The 18,757-nt window shown below is 36.5% G+C and overlaps 1 protein-coding gene across 10 annotated transcripts in view; it reads right to left on the minus strand.

The window, feature by feature from the left end:
* Positions 1–18,757, minus strand: part of KDM6A (lysine demethylase 6A) — a 148,872-nt gene that overhangs the window by 16,941 nt on the left and 113,174 nt on the right. For all 10 annotated transcript variants that reach the window (XM_048955736.1, XM_048955747.1, XM_048955699.1 and 7 more), the window contains 5 exons: positions 6,447–6,576; positions 4,822–4,927; positions 4,027–4,232; positions 1,626–1,690; positions 1,452–1,526 (listed from right to left, as the gene is read on the minus strand). In XM_048955736.1, the coding sequence (XP_048811693.1) occupies positions 1,452–1,526; positions 1,626–1,690; positions 4,027–4,232; positions 4,822–4,927; positions 6,447–6,576 (582 nt within the window). The remainder of the gene's footprint in view (positions 1–1,451; positions 1,527–1,625; positions 1,691–4,026; positions 4,233–4,821; positions 4,928–6,446; positions 6,577–18,757) is intronic.

The following is an 18,757-nucleotide window of genomic DNA, read 5'->3' on the forward strand; positions in this document are numbered from 1 at the left end:
ATTTAATCTGGTGCTATATCACAAGAAAACTGCTTTTAGTTTACACCTTTGTGTATATCATATATCTTTTCTGTAAACACAACGGTCTGCTGTTCCCACACTCTTAAACCAGTCAGAAACTGTTACTGATGCTTTCAAGAGCCAAATGATATTATGTCATGACATCTGCTAGGAAGACTGTCTGAACATAGTTTGACTTGCAGACATGATTGCTATAACCAGGAGTGAAGTCAGCTGTACGCACGTGCCATGGAACTGAATGCTTTTATTAGTGATAATATCTCTAAATACAAATTCTCCAAACTTATGTGGGTCTCTGTAATGTCACACAGGTATCTGTGCTACCCCTTCAATTTGAAAACATTTCCAAATACAATCCTGAGTATGACAAGCCAGTTCAGGGAAAAACTGTTTTGTATCAGAAATTGAGACTGAAAATCAGATGTGGAATGTATGTGTGATTCTATGAGATCTATTTAAAGTATCAAAATACAATTTCTATGATCCTCTGCTTAGTTGTTCCCAGGTTAGGGTTAAAGTCTTTCCAAAAGGATTGCTCTAAGGGTTAGTTTATTGGCAGTAATTTTGTAAGACAGAATTTTGTTTAGAAAAATATATGATCTTATTTTATATTTTACAACGATCTCTAATCGCCTATGTATACACGCAGAATATGCTGCAAAAAATTCATTAGCATCCTCCAATTTCCAGTACTATATTCTTTTCTCCTGTTCTCGTAACTGAATTGGATCAGAATTTTACTACTGCAGTGGGTAGAACAGTAATAGCACGCACTTCCAAAAAAGATCCAAGCAGAGACTGAACTAAATAAAAAATTATTACTGGATAAAAACAAAAAAGAATGATTTCAGTGTATTTCTGAAACGTTGTGAAGTTTTTCTGAGCCATTTTCCTTATTTCTTGGTCTCACAGAAATCTCTCATTTGAAGAATTCTCTGTATTCCCCTTACGCTTCTAATTTTATCATGGCTTTTCCACTCATAGTCATCAATTCGGACTTTGCTACATACTCTGAGCACTGCTTCTGAATAGAGAAGCAAGAGCTAAGAGAAAAAGGAAACAAAATAAATGAGAATAGGTATAAAAGGGGGAAAAAGGGAAAACAATTTAAAGCATCGGAATGAAACAAATGGAATATATTAGAAGTATTACTGGAAAGTGACTGATGGAATTTGAAAGTTCATTACTGAAAAATTAAAGATACTGGGAAGACAAACTCAAAAACAGATTTTAAGGTAAGAAGGATTTATAACAACAATTTAACAAAAGATTAAAGGTAACACGGCAATATAGCTTGCAACTGGAATTGGGATTATCAGGAAATAACTGTCTTCCAAGAAGAATTCGCTTTCCAGAAGCATTAGCTTTCCAGAAGAAGCGTAACAGTGCAGAATACCACTGTGGGCAAAAGAAACTGCAATCAAACTTACTTTTTGTCATCTGACAGGTCAATGTTGGTCCCAAACTTGATTGTTTTAAAAGGTCCTCTTCTCCTCCTCCCAGAACTGTAAATATAAGAAGTAGTAGGTGGATGTGCAAATAGGAATAGTGTAAAAATACACACAAATGTAACTGTAAAATTACCATATTTATACCACACTTACTTATCTGAAGATGTGGATTCATTATCTGAGTGGTCCTTGTGGTGACTCTTTTTTTCATTTTCCTCCTAAAAATGCAATTGTGAAAATGCTATCATTTATTTAAACAGTGACATCTAAATAATTTAAATATTAAAAAGAATATTCATAAAAATACAGGCACACAGAAGTATGAAGTAATAACATTTGTTTGAAAACGGTGGTACAACGTTTAAAATATCTGCATCCAGCGTCTCATGCGAATGCTGCCACTAAGAAAATAAACATTATTAGTCAAAAGCTGTTGCAAAAAATCTTTGTGATAAAAATTCTGTGAGGTTCAGGCCAGGACAACAGGAAATTTCTACACTGTAAACTCTTTTGCTAACCTATATTAGAGTTACAAATTTATGTGCTGGGTTTGCTTCATTATGTAGGTAAAAAGAAATCCAATCTAACATTTTTAGACCAGAACATTTATCTGCCTTCAAAGTTAAACAGGTCTCCTGATGTGAAAATAGGCTGACTAATATTTATAAAATTCATTTTACAATATCCATTATACAAAGTTCTTTGAATTTTTAATAGCCATCTGCTATTTTAGCACTGCAGTAGCTAGGACCATGACTAGTGGAAAAAGTCTAACCAGCATTAAGTGATGTAATTTCATCTTTTTAGTACAGTGGGCTCAAAGTTTGGTTTTAAAAACTTCCTTTTTCACAAGTATACAGGCATAGGAGAAAGTAAGACAAAAAGCAGGAAGGAACTGCCTGGATGCTGTCCAAAGACTCTGTGCTTTGAATGAGGCAGTTGTTAGACATCAAAGTGCCCTATGTACCTGAGAAAGTCCTATTCATCCTTTGAACGAAGGACAAAGAGGAACAAAAAAGGATTGAGCAATGATGGTTTTATGAAATACTGTAAAACATGTTAGAAAAGCAACGTTATAGTTGTTAGAGGGGGGAAAAAAAGGTCACTTAAGGCAAGTCAAGAGAACTGTATCTGTAGAAAGGAGAAACTCAGCTTTCATTTGAACACTGAAAAGTCATCTAAGGACAGGTCACAGCAGTGTTAGGAAAAAGGAACACAAACAAAACAATGCCATTTTGATTTTTGAGGAAAAAATGAAAATTGACATTATGAAAACTATTTCATGTACTACATTTTTATCACCACTTTGTAGCAGAGGAAAAAAAAAACACAGAAAATACTGCAATTGCTTCTTGATGCAAAAACAAAGCTGAGGCTTTCCTGCTGACAGGAGTATATGTAATCAACCACATACTTTATTAAAAGTTAGCTTTCCTGTAGTTTCATTTATACACAATGTTCTCCTCCAGAATGATGCTCAAGAACACAACATCGGTGCAATTCTTTGAGAAAAATCCCATTCATGACTACTTAGGCCAAGCCACACACTATTCTGCCCAGCTCTCCCTGCTTCCCGCATGGTATTCCTGTGTCTTTTCCTCATCTTGTATCAATTTGGCTTAGAATATTTAACCACTCTCCCTTTTCCTTTTTCCAACCACAGATACATTTCTTTGCTTCTAATCCCTTCCAGCAATGCAAGAAATTAGGGAATTTCTCTTTCTTTTCTTAATGAAATCATCACTGTTTTTGTGTAATGGCAGTGAAAACTGAAACAGTCAATTCTCCACTTTTTCTCCTTTTTCTAATACACAAGTGATTAATAATACCCTTTGTCTTTGTTGTACCTTAATCTAGTCTTTCCAAAGCACTCAGTAACATAAGCCTTAGATGAATGCCTTTATCTAATTCGAAGTATGTGTTCACTACTTAACAAAAATATTGAAACTCAGCACCAATGAAGTATAATGTTTGCAACACTGTGAACATTTTACTCAGTTCTGTGTGTCTAATAGCTCCTAAAATGTTAAATTTGGAACCCATCAGTAACTAGTACAGGAAACATCAGTTACTATTCTGAAGAAAAGTTTCTACGATATTTTAAACAGTTGTATTAAAAGTATGAGCATAAACTTCTAATAAGTCACATTCTGATTCATTCAGGTTACAACAAAGAATGAAGTCATGCCTAAAATTTGAACCAATATGACTGAAAAAAAAAGAACATTTGAAATTTTTAATATTTCAATATTAATTTTGACATCACTATAAGAAGGCTTAAAGCTAACAAGCTTTTAAAATACGTAACACTAAGTAGCTTTATATTAAGAAAATGAAGTCTATGTTAAGCACATGAGAGAACATCCTGTATAGTATTTAATGCTCTGTTTAAAATAGACTGTAAATTCATCTGTGCTTTTCATGCTGGTAGGAATGTCTCCATTTCTTGAATGACATCTGGACTCTTTTTCAAGAGATTTTACTAACAGAGCTTAATTCCAGAGTTAGTACACAGGCCACAAAATTCTAATTTACATAATAGCAATATATTTACCCTTAAAGACTCCTGGAATGAGGAGGCCTGGTACTGTGCATATTTAGCAATTGTTGTATGAGATCTACTGCTTTCACAACGCCAGATTTTCTTTGTTCCAGTGGGGTCCCAGTTTTCATCTGCTGGCTGCAGTAGTTGTGTCCTCACTTCTACTACGTGTTCATTATTTGCTTCTACCAATGTCTTAGTAGAGAAGAGTCCTAGATCTAATAAATAAGAAAAAAAAGTCACAAATGGCTGTTACTATATGACAAGAAGGTTTAGAAGAGATGATATTAATACTTAACATTATCTGATTGATTTATAACATATATATATACACATATATATATGAAATGTTACGGTAATGCTCAAGAGGCTTTTCTACACAACAGCAGAAGCCTAGAAAAACCTTGACAGCTATTTTACAGACCATATTCCAACTACAAATCCGTAAGATGTGTAACTCAATTAACAAATATTTTTCAGAAATTAGAGCTCTATGAACGTTCACGGTGACATCACTAAATCAAAGCACAAAGTCACATAGGCATAGTTTTCACAAGAAAAAATTTCTGCTCCCATACCATCAGCTCAGTTTCTGTCTGTGATCAACACTATCTGATGGAAGTTTGCTATTTTTTTTTTTTTTAAGTTGATCTAGGTTAGAAATAGCAGTGAGCTAAGTGACATGTTCCCTTAATTACTCTAAACAGAACAGTAACGCAGTATGAAATATCCACTTTTAAGAACTGAGAAACATCATTGAAAAATATATCTATTTTTACAAAGAAAATGTAACCAAATTAAAGTTACCTAATTTAAGCGCTCCAGCAAGGCCACGTATTACAGTAACAGGGTTGTTTGGATTTGTACAAAATTGATGTAAAGGTGGAAAGAAAGCGTCTCGTTTATTTTCCAACTGTAAAATTACAATGCAATATTAGATATCAGATGAGGTTGGACTTCTTGTTTGTAAAATAAGAAAGAACAATAAAAAATGTGAAACAACAGAAGGAAGACAGGAATTTCATTCATTTCTTCACACTGAGGGCATTGAATAGCAACATCATACAACCATTTTCCACGTTGTAAGCTGGGTTTACTCCTTCTGAAATTAATTCGTTATTGTAATTTATTTCTTGGCATGAATTATTCCCAGGTTGCTTCGGCTTTTGCAACTCAGGTTTCCTGCAGTTTATTTCTTTATCTGACAGCAGCCCCGTAAATTCTCTAAATCTGCAGAATTCTCTGAAGAGCAAGATAATGTACTGACGTTCTTTTCAGAATGTAAAAAACTAATCCCGCAGATAATGTATACAAGAAGCAGTATAATTAAAAAGTGCACTCTCAGAGTATATCTCATGTTAACTGGAAAAATTGATTTCTTTTGCCTACGCTTTTGTAAATCTACAACCTCGATTTTATGCTGCAGTTTCTCCTCGCTTTTATTTTTAATTGCTATGAATCTTTTAAAATCCTGCAGACAGACTGTGAACGAAGTATCAGTGACACTGTAGACAGAGACTGTATATATGCTGAAGACATCTCTTTCAATAAACAACACAGTTCCTAAATACCGGGACACATGTTTGCACATCCACATCCAGAATGCTGCAACATGGGGATTTATCAGCTTTGCAAATACTCAATGAAGCTACAACAGACTCTTAATTAGGAAGATTAACTCAGGTTCAACACTAAGAGCAGCACTATTGCTTCCAACATAATCCAGTGCTTAAGCAGACTGCTTGGACTGCAGCACACAAGTCTGCCAAGTGCTTCTGGTCCTAAAGTTCAGCTGAGCAAAGCTACCCTGAGGTTTTTATACTAGCTGAATGGGCACACTACAGTTTACAATTTCATTATTAGGAAAGTTACCTACAATGCTGCATAAAGCTATTACCGAAGTTTATTTCTGGAACAGGAGTTTCAATGGATGCATAAGAAAAAAAAAAAACCTACCTTAAAAAGCAGTTTGATTCAATGATGTTTGTAGGCCCCTTCCAACTGAATTATTCTATTAATAAAACTTTTATTTTCCTAACTGATGACATTTTGTCGTTACCATCATCTCAGCTCTAATTAATTTTCCCTACAATATTTTGAAATAGACTGTCAGGAAAGTTCAGTTTAATCATTTGCTTTCTTATCACTGAAACTGTCATTTGCAAAAAATGTACAAATACACCTAAATTGCTGTGTACTATAACTCACAAACTATTTTTGCCTGTTCCATCAGTGCTATAAATAATGAATAAGCCTAATTTTTTGAAGCTGTTCTTCACTCACAACTGCACAAGTCTAACATTTTCCCTCTTCATACACTGTAACTAGAATTCAGCTGTGAACACTGCATCTTTGAAATAACTGCATAATGTAATTCAGATACTCAAATAATTAACAGGACACAGTCAGCAAATTACTTCTACTTTACTTACATAAATACTAGGTGTAGGTGGATTCAGCTTGTCCTTTGGCAAGGGAGGGTATGGTGGAGGCGGTGGTCGTGGAGGTGGGCATTTATCCAATAGAATACTACTGTTAGATAAGCCATTTTTACCCAGATTCCTAAAAGGAAAGAAGAGCTGTCTCTATCAATACTTGACAAATACAACAAAAAAAATTAGTGTTATCTTTCCTGCAAAATAACAGTAACTAGAAACTGAAGTGTTATCTTTTCTGCAAAATAATGACAGTAACAAAAACTGTAATTCAAGATGCAAAGAAAGCTCATATATATTTTAATAGAGTATTCTCACTGTATAAATTGATATTATTCAAAATCATTCCAATTTTCCCCTCCAGTCTGCAATGTCATCACCACTAGTTAAAAATAAAGCCTATTTAAACAAAAGCTAGCATGACTCATTTGACCAAATCTAACACAGAAAGCAGTTTTCAAATAGAAACAGAAGAACCTTACTAGGCTGGCACTGGCTGGTGGATAAAGAATTCACAGCAAGTGAGATAGTGCAGTCTGGTAATACTATGCACAGCACTGTAACAGAGTAGTGGCAAAATGATAATTCCTCAGCAAGAAGAACAATGCTGGAGTCACAAAAATAGAAACATACAACACTAAATTATACAGCCACCTATCTACCTCTCCCTGACTGCCACATTTTGGAGCTAGAAGGAACCACCATTACTTCACCATATTGCTTGGAAAACACAGGAAAGAACTACTCTTGTTAAGCTGTTGTTTCAACACCTGCACTTGTACCTGAATCAGGACCTTGCTTGGTGTAATTGCTAATCTTTCTCTGGAGGTTTTGAGGCATGGACAGCCTACTGTATGCATGTCAGCTTCTTCTATTATGAATGACTTTCAGTGCTGAAAATGACCGCAGAGATTGAGAATCCACAATTTCTAGTCACTATCACCAGGTCCTCATTAACAGAGATATCCCCTAATTGTGGTTGTTTGTTAAAAATAACTGCACTGCTTTAAATTTCTTCTAACTAATATTCAAATCTTTCTTCCAACCCCATTTAATTCATTAGCTACTGTTCTTACCATTTCTCAGTGCTCCAGGATATAAGATGTGCTAAGGCGTGATTCAGTCGTTTATCCTCCTAGAACTCACTAGCTACAAAAATATGTCCTGATAACCAAGGTTCTTCAACAGAAAACACAGCTGCCACAGTATTAGGTGAAACTTCTATCAATATAGCTTGTAACAAACACAGAAACTGTGATATTAGCACTGAGAAACATCCTAGAGCTTAATGCTGGCATGTGAGAGCATTATTTCAAATCAAGCTATTACGAACCATGAGTAAGAAGGACTTTGGGCTTAAGATCACAACAGACTGACTGTTATGACAAATACTTTAAAGAACAAACATCACATGTACCTCAGGCTGTAGCAACGACGAGCATCCAGAGAAATTGTTGTTCATCATGACAAGGAACAATTTAAACCAGATTTCTATCTCCTACACTTCTATCCTCTGATGGGAGATCAGAGCAATACAGACAAAGACATAACAAGTGTCTCAAAAGATGTCAGACAAAATTCCAAACACAGCTATTCACTGTGCTAGGTGAGCCTAATTCCAAAATAGATTACAACCTCAAAGGAACTGAAAGAGATGCTTTCAGCAGAAGATTTGATGAGGCATCATCCAATTCAACACAATGTCACTGACCTGTGTTTAATGCCTGAGACAGTTCTTGCAAAGACACTACACTGCTGCCCCACAGGGGGGAAAAAAAATGGAAAAAAAAACACAGAAATGTGGCAATATAAAATCACCACTACTGAAAGAAACTTATCAATGATGGCTGTGAGAATCTGAGATTCAAGAATATACTTGCAAGATGAAACTAAAATCGGAAGAGTGGATATTAGGAACTATAATCTTTGCATCAAGAAACTGAAAAATAAACTCAAGGAAAGCAAATCCACAGCATTAATATCCAACAGAACTATGGAAAAAAATCAGTTTGAATTAAGAAGCAGTTCTCAGGCACTTTCTGATACAAGGAAGAATAGGAAGACCGAAGCTGAAGAAAAAGGACAACACCCAGAACTACTGTGATTCAAGTCACTTGAGGTCAGTGACACACAGCAAACACTTGGTAAATTCAGATTACATAGGGTCTTCAGGGAAGAGAGGCAGCAGAGACAGGAGAGACTGCTGTATGCCTACAGAAATTACACATTTGAAAAGTGAAAGAGATGCTGAAGAAAGCAGACAATACAGAGAAAAAGATCAGATGAACAGAGGAATCTCAAAGTCAATGCTTGAAGCTGATACTACAGCAAATGACCCTGCAGTTTCCTATTAAGTTACTAAAACCCTGTGCAGAAATTTCAGGAGGAATAGGGCCAGAAAAAAAAAAAACTGAGACTGGGAAACACTTGTAATTCAAGTGGCATGGAAAACAGATGGGCAGAATCTTAAAAGTTGTCTTTATCAGACCCGTTTCACTCATCTATTTTTTTCTGACCATCAATCAGAATAAGTTACTATTAACAGCAACAGAAGAGAATTACTAAAGCATAACACTGTAATTGACAGTGTGCAAATCAGAGTGATATAAATCATAGAACAAACAACAGCAACTCTGGAGAAATACTAAATAAAATAGACTTGATACTGGCACCTGAAACAAAATAGTCTATCTATTCACTGAACATCTCCAACAATGGAAATACAGAACTGTGGCCAGCACAGGGAAAGTAAAAGATCGTTTTTGACCACAGGGACTGTAGAGAAAACCACACATTACTGTTGCAATCATGTAATTTTTTTTTTGCAGGATTTCACAGGGGCTGAAAGAGGGAGCAAATGCAAAAAACAAGCCTAACTTAGGCCTTGAGAAGAAAATGCAAGCCCAAATAGTCACCTATAATGCCATGATGGAAGAATGAGTAGAAGGACAGGTTTCATCCATCATTGCTTTAAACTGAGTTTTCACAGGCTGTACAGGCTGCAAAACATCCTTCATTCCCACAGAGTCAAGAGTAGTTAGTTGTCAGCCTCACAAAGGTAAGGACAGAGATGTGAATGATGTGCAGCACCTCCTGGAGCCAAAGCTGCAGCTCTCAGCCCACTGCCAATTGCTTGACAGGTAAAAGCCACAAATCACCTAATTGTTTTAACCCGTGGATCAAAGTCAAATTGTCAGGCTTATGAGTGACACCAACTGCAGTAGATGAAATAGGTGCTTGAATTTTATATGATGAACGGATCTTTTGAATAAACAATCACCAGATTCACTATAACACCCCTGTTTCATTTTATTGCTTTCTAGGATATGTTCCCTCACCTTCTAAAAATGCTTCACACTCCTTTTTTCCCACAGCACAACTTCACATCTGGCTGTAACAAAACACATTGTTTCCCAGAAACACAGGTGTGAACTCTGCAAGTGTTCTGCAAGTGGCCTGTATTCTTCATCACAGAGCACTGTGCAGTCTCTGATTTCAGCAAATATTAACAAGTAACTTCACTTTATCTATGGATTTCCGACAAATGAAGATTGATAGTACAGCCTGGTAAGCCTCCATCTGCCCACCACACTCTTTCCTATAGTTCACTGTTTTCACTGTATGGGTAAGGAACCTGGTTGCTCCTTCTGAAGCTGCCATGGTTCCATGCCACGCATGATGGACTCTAACTGCTTCACTCCCCACTTATAGCCCTACATCACGAGGAAAAACAAGGCTGAAATCAGATCCCAGGGCAACATCTCTGAAGCTCCGCTCACCCCAGTAACGATGACATTACAGATATCAGTTGGTTGCTATACACTGCAATAGATATTGTATTGACTTTGCATCACGCTAGCTTACTAACGAAGATGTTATGCAAGCAGGAAGCAAAATGTGTTAAAAAGCTGTATTAATTTTAACTGTTTTACTTTAAAGATGCTAAGCTACATGAAGAATATTGTAGTTAGCATAATACTTATTTTCCATGAGCCAGAACTCATTGTCATTAATTACTACCCTTTACATTTCTTAAATTAATCACCTGAATGATTTTGTTATTTCACTCAGGCCTAATGCCAGACTGCCAGCATTACATTCTCAGTAGTCATCCCACTCTGAAATCAGTCTCACGGAAATTTTCACGTCCTATGCAACTCTTTCTGTTTTCTAAGAACTATCAAAAACCTGTACGCATGATCAACAACAACTCCAGCCTGCTCTTTCACAGCTCAAGGACATCTGCTATCTGGGCTTCTGACTTAAAACCATCGCATAAGGGTTCAATGTCCTCCTCTCTGAACACTGTGAAAAACAGAGAGCGGGTTATCGCGCATCCCACAATGTAAACACCCTATCTGCCTTTTTCCCAAGATCTCAACAAAAATATTTAGTGTCTTCTGCCTCCGTATTGACTACTCAGTATCTCTGATCAGAAACACTTGGCATTGCTGGTTTTTGCGTGTGTGTTTCCTGTATTTCATTCCTGGCTATAGTTTTCTCTTCTAAGCTTTTGCTAGGAGTTTTCTAGAACTCTTAGCTTCTACTTTAAAGCATTTGCTCCTTATCTTTTTAAAAAGATTGTGACTTTTTGAGATCAGTGAAAAAGCTCCTGAGCAATTTCCAGCTATCTATGCATTTCCATTTAAGGTACAATTCACAGACCACATTACAATCATTTGCACATAAGCAGTTATTTTTGTTGTGAAGTCAGTTTAAGTGAATTATTATTTGAGGATTAGCTGCATGAGAATTAACAGGGTTTTATCGTTCAGGAGATTATAGTTACTCCGAAGAACAAAATTAATACCCTCTCTTTCTCACATAAAAATCACATTTAACATGAATATAAGGAACAGTGGATTTATGTGATATTGTATCTTAAATCCATTGGAATTACTCAACATGCAGAGAATGAAAAAAACATTTTAAAAATGTGCTCGCAGAAGAAAGCTGAACCACTGGGATGCACAGTACTTAACTGACCTAACCCTGATGCAAAATAGAAAGACTTAGTCTTCCTTAACAATTAGTGGATATAACTAATTTCTTTCACGGGGCAAAAACACAGGAAAATGGTTATCACCACTCTTCACACTGGGAATGAGGTGACTATTCACAATGCCTGGTGCTGGCTGTCTGAGGCTCATCTCCACAGGCTTCTTCTGCAGCCAGCAGAAAGATGCGCTCTCAAAGGGCAATTCAAAGAAATTAAGCCAAGCTTACATTATGGTTAAATGCAAATAATGCCAGATAATTATACAACCTGTTTATAATGCAGCTCTTCGCTTCAGCCTTTCACAACCAGGTACTAGCTGGCAATACTCCCAGGAATCATTCTTTTCCAAACCTACTGAAAATCCTATGAAATAATCGTGAATTTTCTCATTATGCAAATGTATTTCTAATCACTTTTGAATTCTGTTCTGTTTTTTACCTCACTACTATAGGTTGGCAGAGCTTCATAGGTTAATTACATGTTATGTAAGAAATAATGTTCCTTTCTCTCTTGTTTTAAAATGACTTACATCTTTCTCTTTCATTTGATAATCACCTTGTTCTTAAGCTATTACAGTAAGACAAACAGAAGCACATTTAATGACTTATTTAAGAAAAGCATTGTAACTAGTGGTACCAAACTTTTTCTTTCTTTTAGCCTTCCCCCTCTCTAAATGCAACAGTTAAAATACATGTTATTTTTTCTTTACTCTCAGGTATTTCTGTATTTGCTTTTCTGTAACAGAACAGAATATATTTAAGCAGGGCTTGGACTGTGAAACTACAACACGTAAAATTTTATTTTTAAAACTTTTACCCCAGTGAAGTTTACTTGCCAGAAATAAGATGACTTTACAGCCACTGAACAATTTGCCTGCAAGCCAAAATAGCCTTTTGTGTACGTCAAAGAAAGCATCCTAAAAAACCAAGAGGTTTTTAAGAGCAAAACACAAACTTAATCCAGCTCCTGTTTCTGCAAAGTACTTCCCTCAAACACACTCCTTGCTTTGATTGTGCTTTCCAATCCCATGGATTCACTCCCTGACTTCCCAAAGCTCAGGAAGCCCTTCAGAACGATCACCCTCAGTTTATTTCTGCCACAGTGATATAGACATCAGCACTGAACCCAGGTTTTTACACTTCAGCCTTGAAACTGCTTTTTCCACTCCTTCTCACAATGCTTATTTCCTACCCTTCTTTACATGCCAGCCAGTTATCAGCCCATTTTCCAGACCATTTCACCCTCTGCTTGTCAGTTTATACTTTTATCCCTTTAAAACATCCTTTCTTAGACACAGCTCATTTCTGCTGGTCTCCTTCCTTTACTTATCTCAATGGATTGCTCTCTACTCTTTCACTTTAGCACCAAACAAAAAGAACTACATAAAGCATGTTAGGCCCTTTCAATAGGCATTGCCATCAAGTCCATACATCTCATTTCTCTTCTCTGATAGGACAAATTGGCAAAGCTTTCAAGTTCAGATACATCTGAGAGTTTTACCCTTAGGCATTCTGGACACTGCCCTAGAAGTGATGACACAAACTTACAGCTGAGGTGAGGTTGTTCAATTATTCTACCTGCCTCCTTGTCTAGCGACTGCTGTAAGCAATTATCAAACAAAAGTTTTGTCTGGAGCTTGTGTGCCCTTTTCAGGCTGTGAACGCACATTTATAAATAACACATAGCAAGTGAGCTATTTCTTTTACAAGAAGCAAAACAAAGCAGTAATGAACTTCTTTATATTGCTTACAGGAAGGACTTGGCCTCTCATCAGCCTCAAAGGGAACCAACGATGGAGCATCTTTAATGAGAAGGACACTGTGTTTTTCGTATTATCCTCCAAGACACTAATGAGATGCACCAGTTGGAACAGAGCAAGACATCAATTGGTATCACTTTTTCCAAAATAAACAGCTCAAGTTGTAAGTCTCGAGTCTTGCGACATTTCATTAACTCTCCTTTCAAAAGGATTGCTCATGGGGAAACGATACCTAAATTTCTGAGAGTATGGAAAGAGTTTTTGATAATGCTCTTTTAAAGGAGCCCCGACAGGCAGCTAGACAAAACAGAACACTCTTCTTTTTTGTTCTCCACTTCTTAGCAATTGGCTTATCTAGTAACAAACAGAACAGTTACCCCCAGTGAATTTTCTTCTCTTAGTCACAATAGACTTTCACTTTTGCTTGGTCTTCTTAGTGACCACTACTTGAGGGGGGTATTTTCTCCAAGAACCTAAAGAATAATTTTACAGTACAGATTTTTATCTGCAATTTTGCTCAGAGGCTTAAAGAAATCTAGTTTACTGTGCAGACAGCTTGCTATTCAAAATATAATAATTAAGTTGCTTTATAAGCATCTGTTGCCATCACTTTTATTAGTCCATAAGATTAAGCAAATTACCCGTACAGCACACACAGAATCACCTCCTTAGTTCCTTCTGTATGTACAGTCCAACAACAGTTGAACAAGATGAGTGCATTTGTTATCCCGCTATTCTCCAGAACAGCATCTTAATGAGATTTGCATAGTTTAATCATCAGCTTAGAGACTGCATTTCTCAGTCCCTCGTAGCTCTCCACTGAACCCCATCCAGTCCCTTCAGGGAAAGCTCTTTTGAGAAGTATCCATAGCTACTCCAGCACCTTCTCTTTGACCCCTCCTCAGTGTCCTAGACAACCTCAGCTCACCACTTGAATAGAATGAATCTCTGTTAGATACTTCCTCAACACTCTCACTGAGGAAGATGGATACAAAGACACGTGCAAGTCCCTGGATGTTGTCGCCCTACTTAAGCACTTACTTCAGTCTTTGATGAAACAAAACATTTACCAAGTGTGCTCCTACAACGCAGACAACCTACTCAGACACAACTGAAAAGAATCAAATGAAGTTGCCTATTTGGCACATCTTTTGCACTTTGTGATGCAAAGTATCTCCTTTCATTCAATGGCTTTGTTTGCACAATTATTTTAAGACACCACTTGTCTATATAAAATAAAACTGCAAGCTCCCAACATTTATTTTTGCCTGTCTACTTCTGTTTTATTTCTTTTAATACATCATTTCTGAACCCTTTTTCTAATAATTGCTTCTACCTTTAAATAAACAAACAACTTCCATACCCCTGATGTTCCTTTGCTCTTGAAGGACAACCAAAATCCTAGCAAGATTAACAAACAAGTCAGTTTTTAGAAGTTACAACTACAGTTCTGCTTTCTATTAAATCTCTCCTGTGAGATACAGAACTTCATTATACTGCAGTTCACTGCTGCACAGTAGGTCAAATATAGTTACATGATGAATCAACTGCTGTGCATTACTTAATGCCAAACTGCTAGTAATTTCAGGTCATTTCTGCTCCAGACAGACACAAACCTATAGGGTCTGAAAGATGTAAAAAATGGCTTCTCATAGTTAAAACTTTTAAAGATCTATAAGCATGTGAATCGGGATTATGTAACGAACAGACCTCTGATGCATTTCGATGCAATTTACACATGATATCAAACATTCTGGCTTGTAAGTAAGCATATACTAAACAGAGCCAAATGCAGAAAAATAAGGAAATAAAACTTAACACAAAGCTCCAGATTATATATATAAACAACATATATCCACTGTTTCCCACCTGTCAAAATGTCTTTTTTCCTCCTGGGTAATACCATCAGAAAAATAGAGTAAGAGACTGTATTAAGAAAGTACTTCCAGAAAACAAAAAGAATATGCCAGAATAGAAAGTAATAATCAACATTAGAGAGGAAGTCAGAGTATCTCTCTGATTGTATCATTTTAAATAAGAGTATTGACAAAACAATCAGTGTAGCACCAATATTTAAGAACTGCTACTGCACAGTAACTCCCCACTCCCTCTCTCTGCTTCAAGTTTATTTAGAACAAGTAGGGTGTTTTTTTTTTTTTCATTTGCTTTTAAAGAAAGAAAGGAAGGAAAAGAAGTATTTTCAGGTCTTCCGTTGCAGATAGCTTTCATGTACCTTTTACAGTGTAATGTTAAAAGTCACATTTTTTTTGTCTCAAATTCATTTTTGTATCTCGAGATACCATTTACAGAAGGAACAGCTGAAAGCAATCACTACTACAAGAAATACTTCCAACATTTCATTTTTTCATTACCTTACACTGTATTAACATAAAGGTTAACATGCCCTAATTAAGTTAATAGAATCCAGTGTTAATATAAGCAACTTTTATTCCACTATGTCTAAAGGTTCTCTTATTTAACGGGTAAGCAGGGCATTCAGCAGACTATTGTTATGTACCCTCCCCTCTGGACACTTTCCCACTGTCAGTATCTACGACATGAATGCTCTCACGAGAGCTCTGCTCCTGAGCCAATACTCTGCACGCACCCCAGCACTGACATGTTTTAGAAGAAAGCAGGAGCTAATCAGCCATTCAGTACATGGCTGGGACAGCCTCACCCTCAATTTACATTTGCAAACTTTAAATCAAGTAGATAAGGGTGGCAGGAAAACAAAACTATTATTATATCATATACAGTACTTATCTTATAAAGAGTTATCACTTCCATTAGTATGAAAAAAACATGCAGGCAGGGCCCTTTCTCTAGCAGGCAACAGGCACTAGCCCAGATCAGGAACAGCACTAATGAGCACCAAACAATTTTCACAAAAAATGTCTGCCTGACTTCATTTTACACTTTAGGTTCAGTCTAAAAATGTTGCAATTGTTTCTGTGCTGACAGTCCCACAAACTCTTCTATTAATATAATAAGATATGCAGATACTTTCCAGCAGTCGCAGTTCGTCTAGGACAGATCCTGTTAAACTGAGCAAATTCAGTCTGAGCCCATATTGAAACATTTATTGACCTCTCAGGAAAAGAAGTCTGTCCTCAAATTCTGTCATTGCTCATCCTTCTTAGCATTTTCAGCTACGTATCAAATCTGCTTTTCTTGAAGCAAGGTGCAGACAGGCTGAAGAGGGAGCTCTGAATCTCTGCTCACTAAGTACAGTGACAACAGCGCAAGGCACATTTTACTCGCCTGCAAACTACAGGGGGTCAGGCACTAACTTAACGTCTCTTGATAAATTGTAATTACACAAGCCTTGGAAACAGTGCAGACTATATGAAACCCAGCAAAATACTGCTGAAAAAGATACACCAGAGATTTTAAGATCTCTTTTGTTAATAATGAAGCCTTTAGTAATTCAGCATCACTTGGAATACCACTTCTATCACCGAGCACAAAGAAAGGACATGCATTAAAAGCTGCTTTATGATTTCTGTAGTAAAAATGTCCAACACAAGCCACAGATTTCACCTAGGAATCATTCGGTAAGCAGTAAGCAGTGTACTAAATCAGAATATGGCACTAAACAGCAGAAATGCACTTCTCCTTACTCTTTCCAAGAAGGCTGAGTGCAAACTTCTGCTAAACACATTTTGAAGACAGAAACCAGCTAAACTTCAAGAAAGAACTCTATATGTCTTACAATTTCTCTTACATGTATTTGCATTACACTTATCCCAACACCAGACACTGAAGCTATGTTTAGACATCTACAAGCAAGAACATATACACGGTCCCAATTTAAAATGAAGAGTTGAAAAGATTTTTTATGAATGTAACAGAAGTAGAAACTTCACTTGAAAATGATCATTACAATATAAAACTCACCATGTATAAGATGACAAAAAATGTTCCCTGTACGCTTTTATTCCTTCTTTTCTAGGAGATGTAAAGCTGTAACACTTAAGGCCTCAACTAACAGCAAATATTTAAAATGCCTTAGACTTTAAAGTTGTTCAACTAATCCAATCTTTTAACATTATAAGCATTTTGCTTTTGTATCATATGCGTATGGACTGCTGTACCATGATCAGTATTCACTAAATCCCAGTATATTACAAACCAGTAACTTTCATAATTATGGTACCAGATGCAGCCCTTTGCATTTAAATGATTTCTGGAGGTGCAGTAAAAAAGGTAGTAAATATACTTTTATCACTTCTTCAATAACCAAAAGGGTAAATGCTCAAAAGCATCACAACTAGCTGCATAATTCCAAACAAGTATTTCTGAGTAAAATATATTGCAATATTAAAAATTCCAACTATAATTCTTACACCACAAAAATATAAGTAACATTTACAATTAAAAGAACTGTAAGCACAGTAAGTATGGCAAACAGCAGCAAGAATACAAACCATAACATTCCAAAATCACATGCTTATGATGATTAAAGGGACTTCCATGAACTTTACAGGCCACTTATGAAGCTTCTTCCACAAATGACATCAAGCAAGACATGGCTACTGAAATTACACACCCTATATGGTCATTTCGATTTCCTTGTATTTTGGATTTCCAGTAAAATTCTTTAGGAAAAAACAACAAAAAGGGAAATCTCTCCTAAAACTACCTAAGGACTTCGCAATAGAAAGAGGGTCTGCACTAGGCACAATGTCTGAAACTGCAGAACAATTATCTGCCAGAATTCCTGCTAGCCTTTGTAAGCTCACCCTAGGCAAGGAAAATAAATTACGCTCTATAAACTTTGACTGAACAGCGCATAGTAAAGTTTGCTCCAGTTTAAAACTGAATAAACTATCTTATGTCTAACGTATATTAAGACTGATAATACCGTGCATTAATACAGGATAGTTACATACAGTAAACACAAAATTTACAGTGAATTCATTTTCCTGAGTAGATGTTTTTTCAGTGCAAAACACTGCAGTGTCTACTTCCGAGGAGACTTGACTGAATATACTAACCTGATCTTTTACTGAAGGTTCCTACCTACAACTGCAGCACTGTGTCAGCAATAACCCACAGAAATAGCCTATGGTATGCAACCCTTACAGATGTTCTTTCGTTTATTTTTCCTTGGTTGGAAGGGAGAATTCACCTGCCATTTTTGGTGATACGTCAATCCTGAGGTAAGAAATAAATAGCAGAAGAAAGTATGTACAAATCTCAAGGTCTGGAATCCAGTGCTTCTGCCATACTGCTCTTTAGTAAGCCAGGCCCAGGAAACCAATAGAAGTACTAAGGAAGTACTTTTAAGTTGACTACTTGGAGATGAAAACAAGCCTAATCCTTCAAGTGCTAACATGCCTGTCAAGGAGATGAGATTTATGTGTCAGAGGTGAACACCAGCAGATTTATCCACAGCAGATTAAAAAAAGGCTGCCCTCAGCCCACCAGCCTCCTCTGCTAAAGACTACTGACTACTGCTAAGGCTACTGAGCATGTGGCAAAATTTGCTGTATTTCTATGCCACAATCACTGTAGCATCTTTGCCAGAAGTCACTGTGAAGCAGT

Source organism: Lagopus muta, chromosome 1 (assembly GCF_023343835.1).
Source record: "Lagopus muta isolate bLagMut1 chromosome 1, bLagMut1 primary, whole genome shotgun sequence".
NCBI lineage: Eukaryota > Metazoa > Chordata > Aves > Galliformes > Phasianidae > Lagopus > Lagopus muta.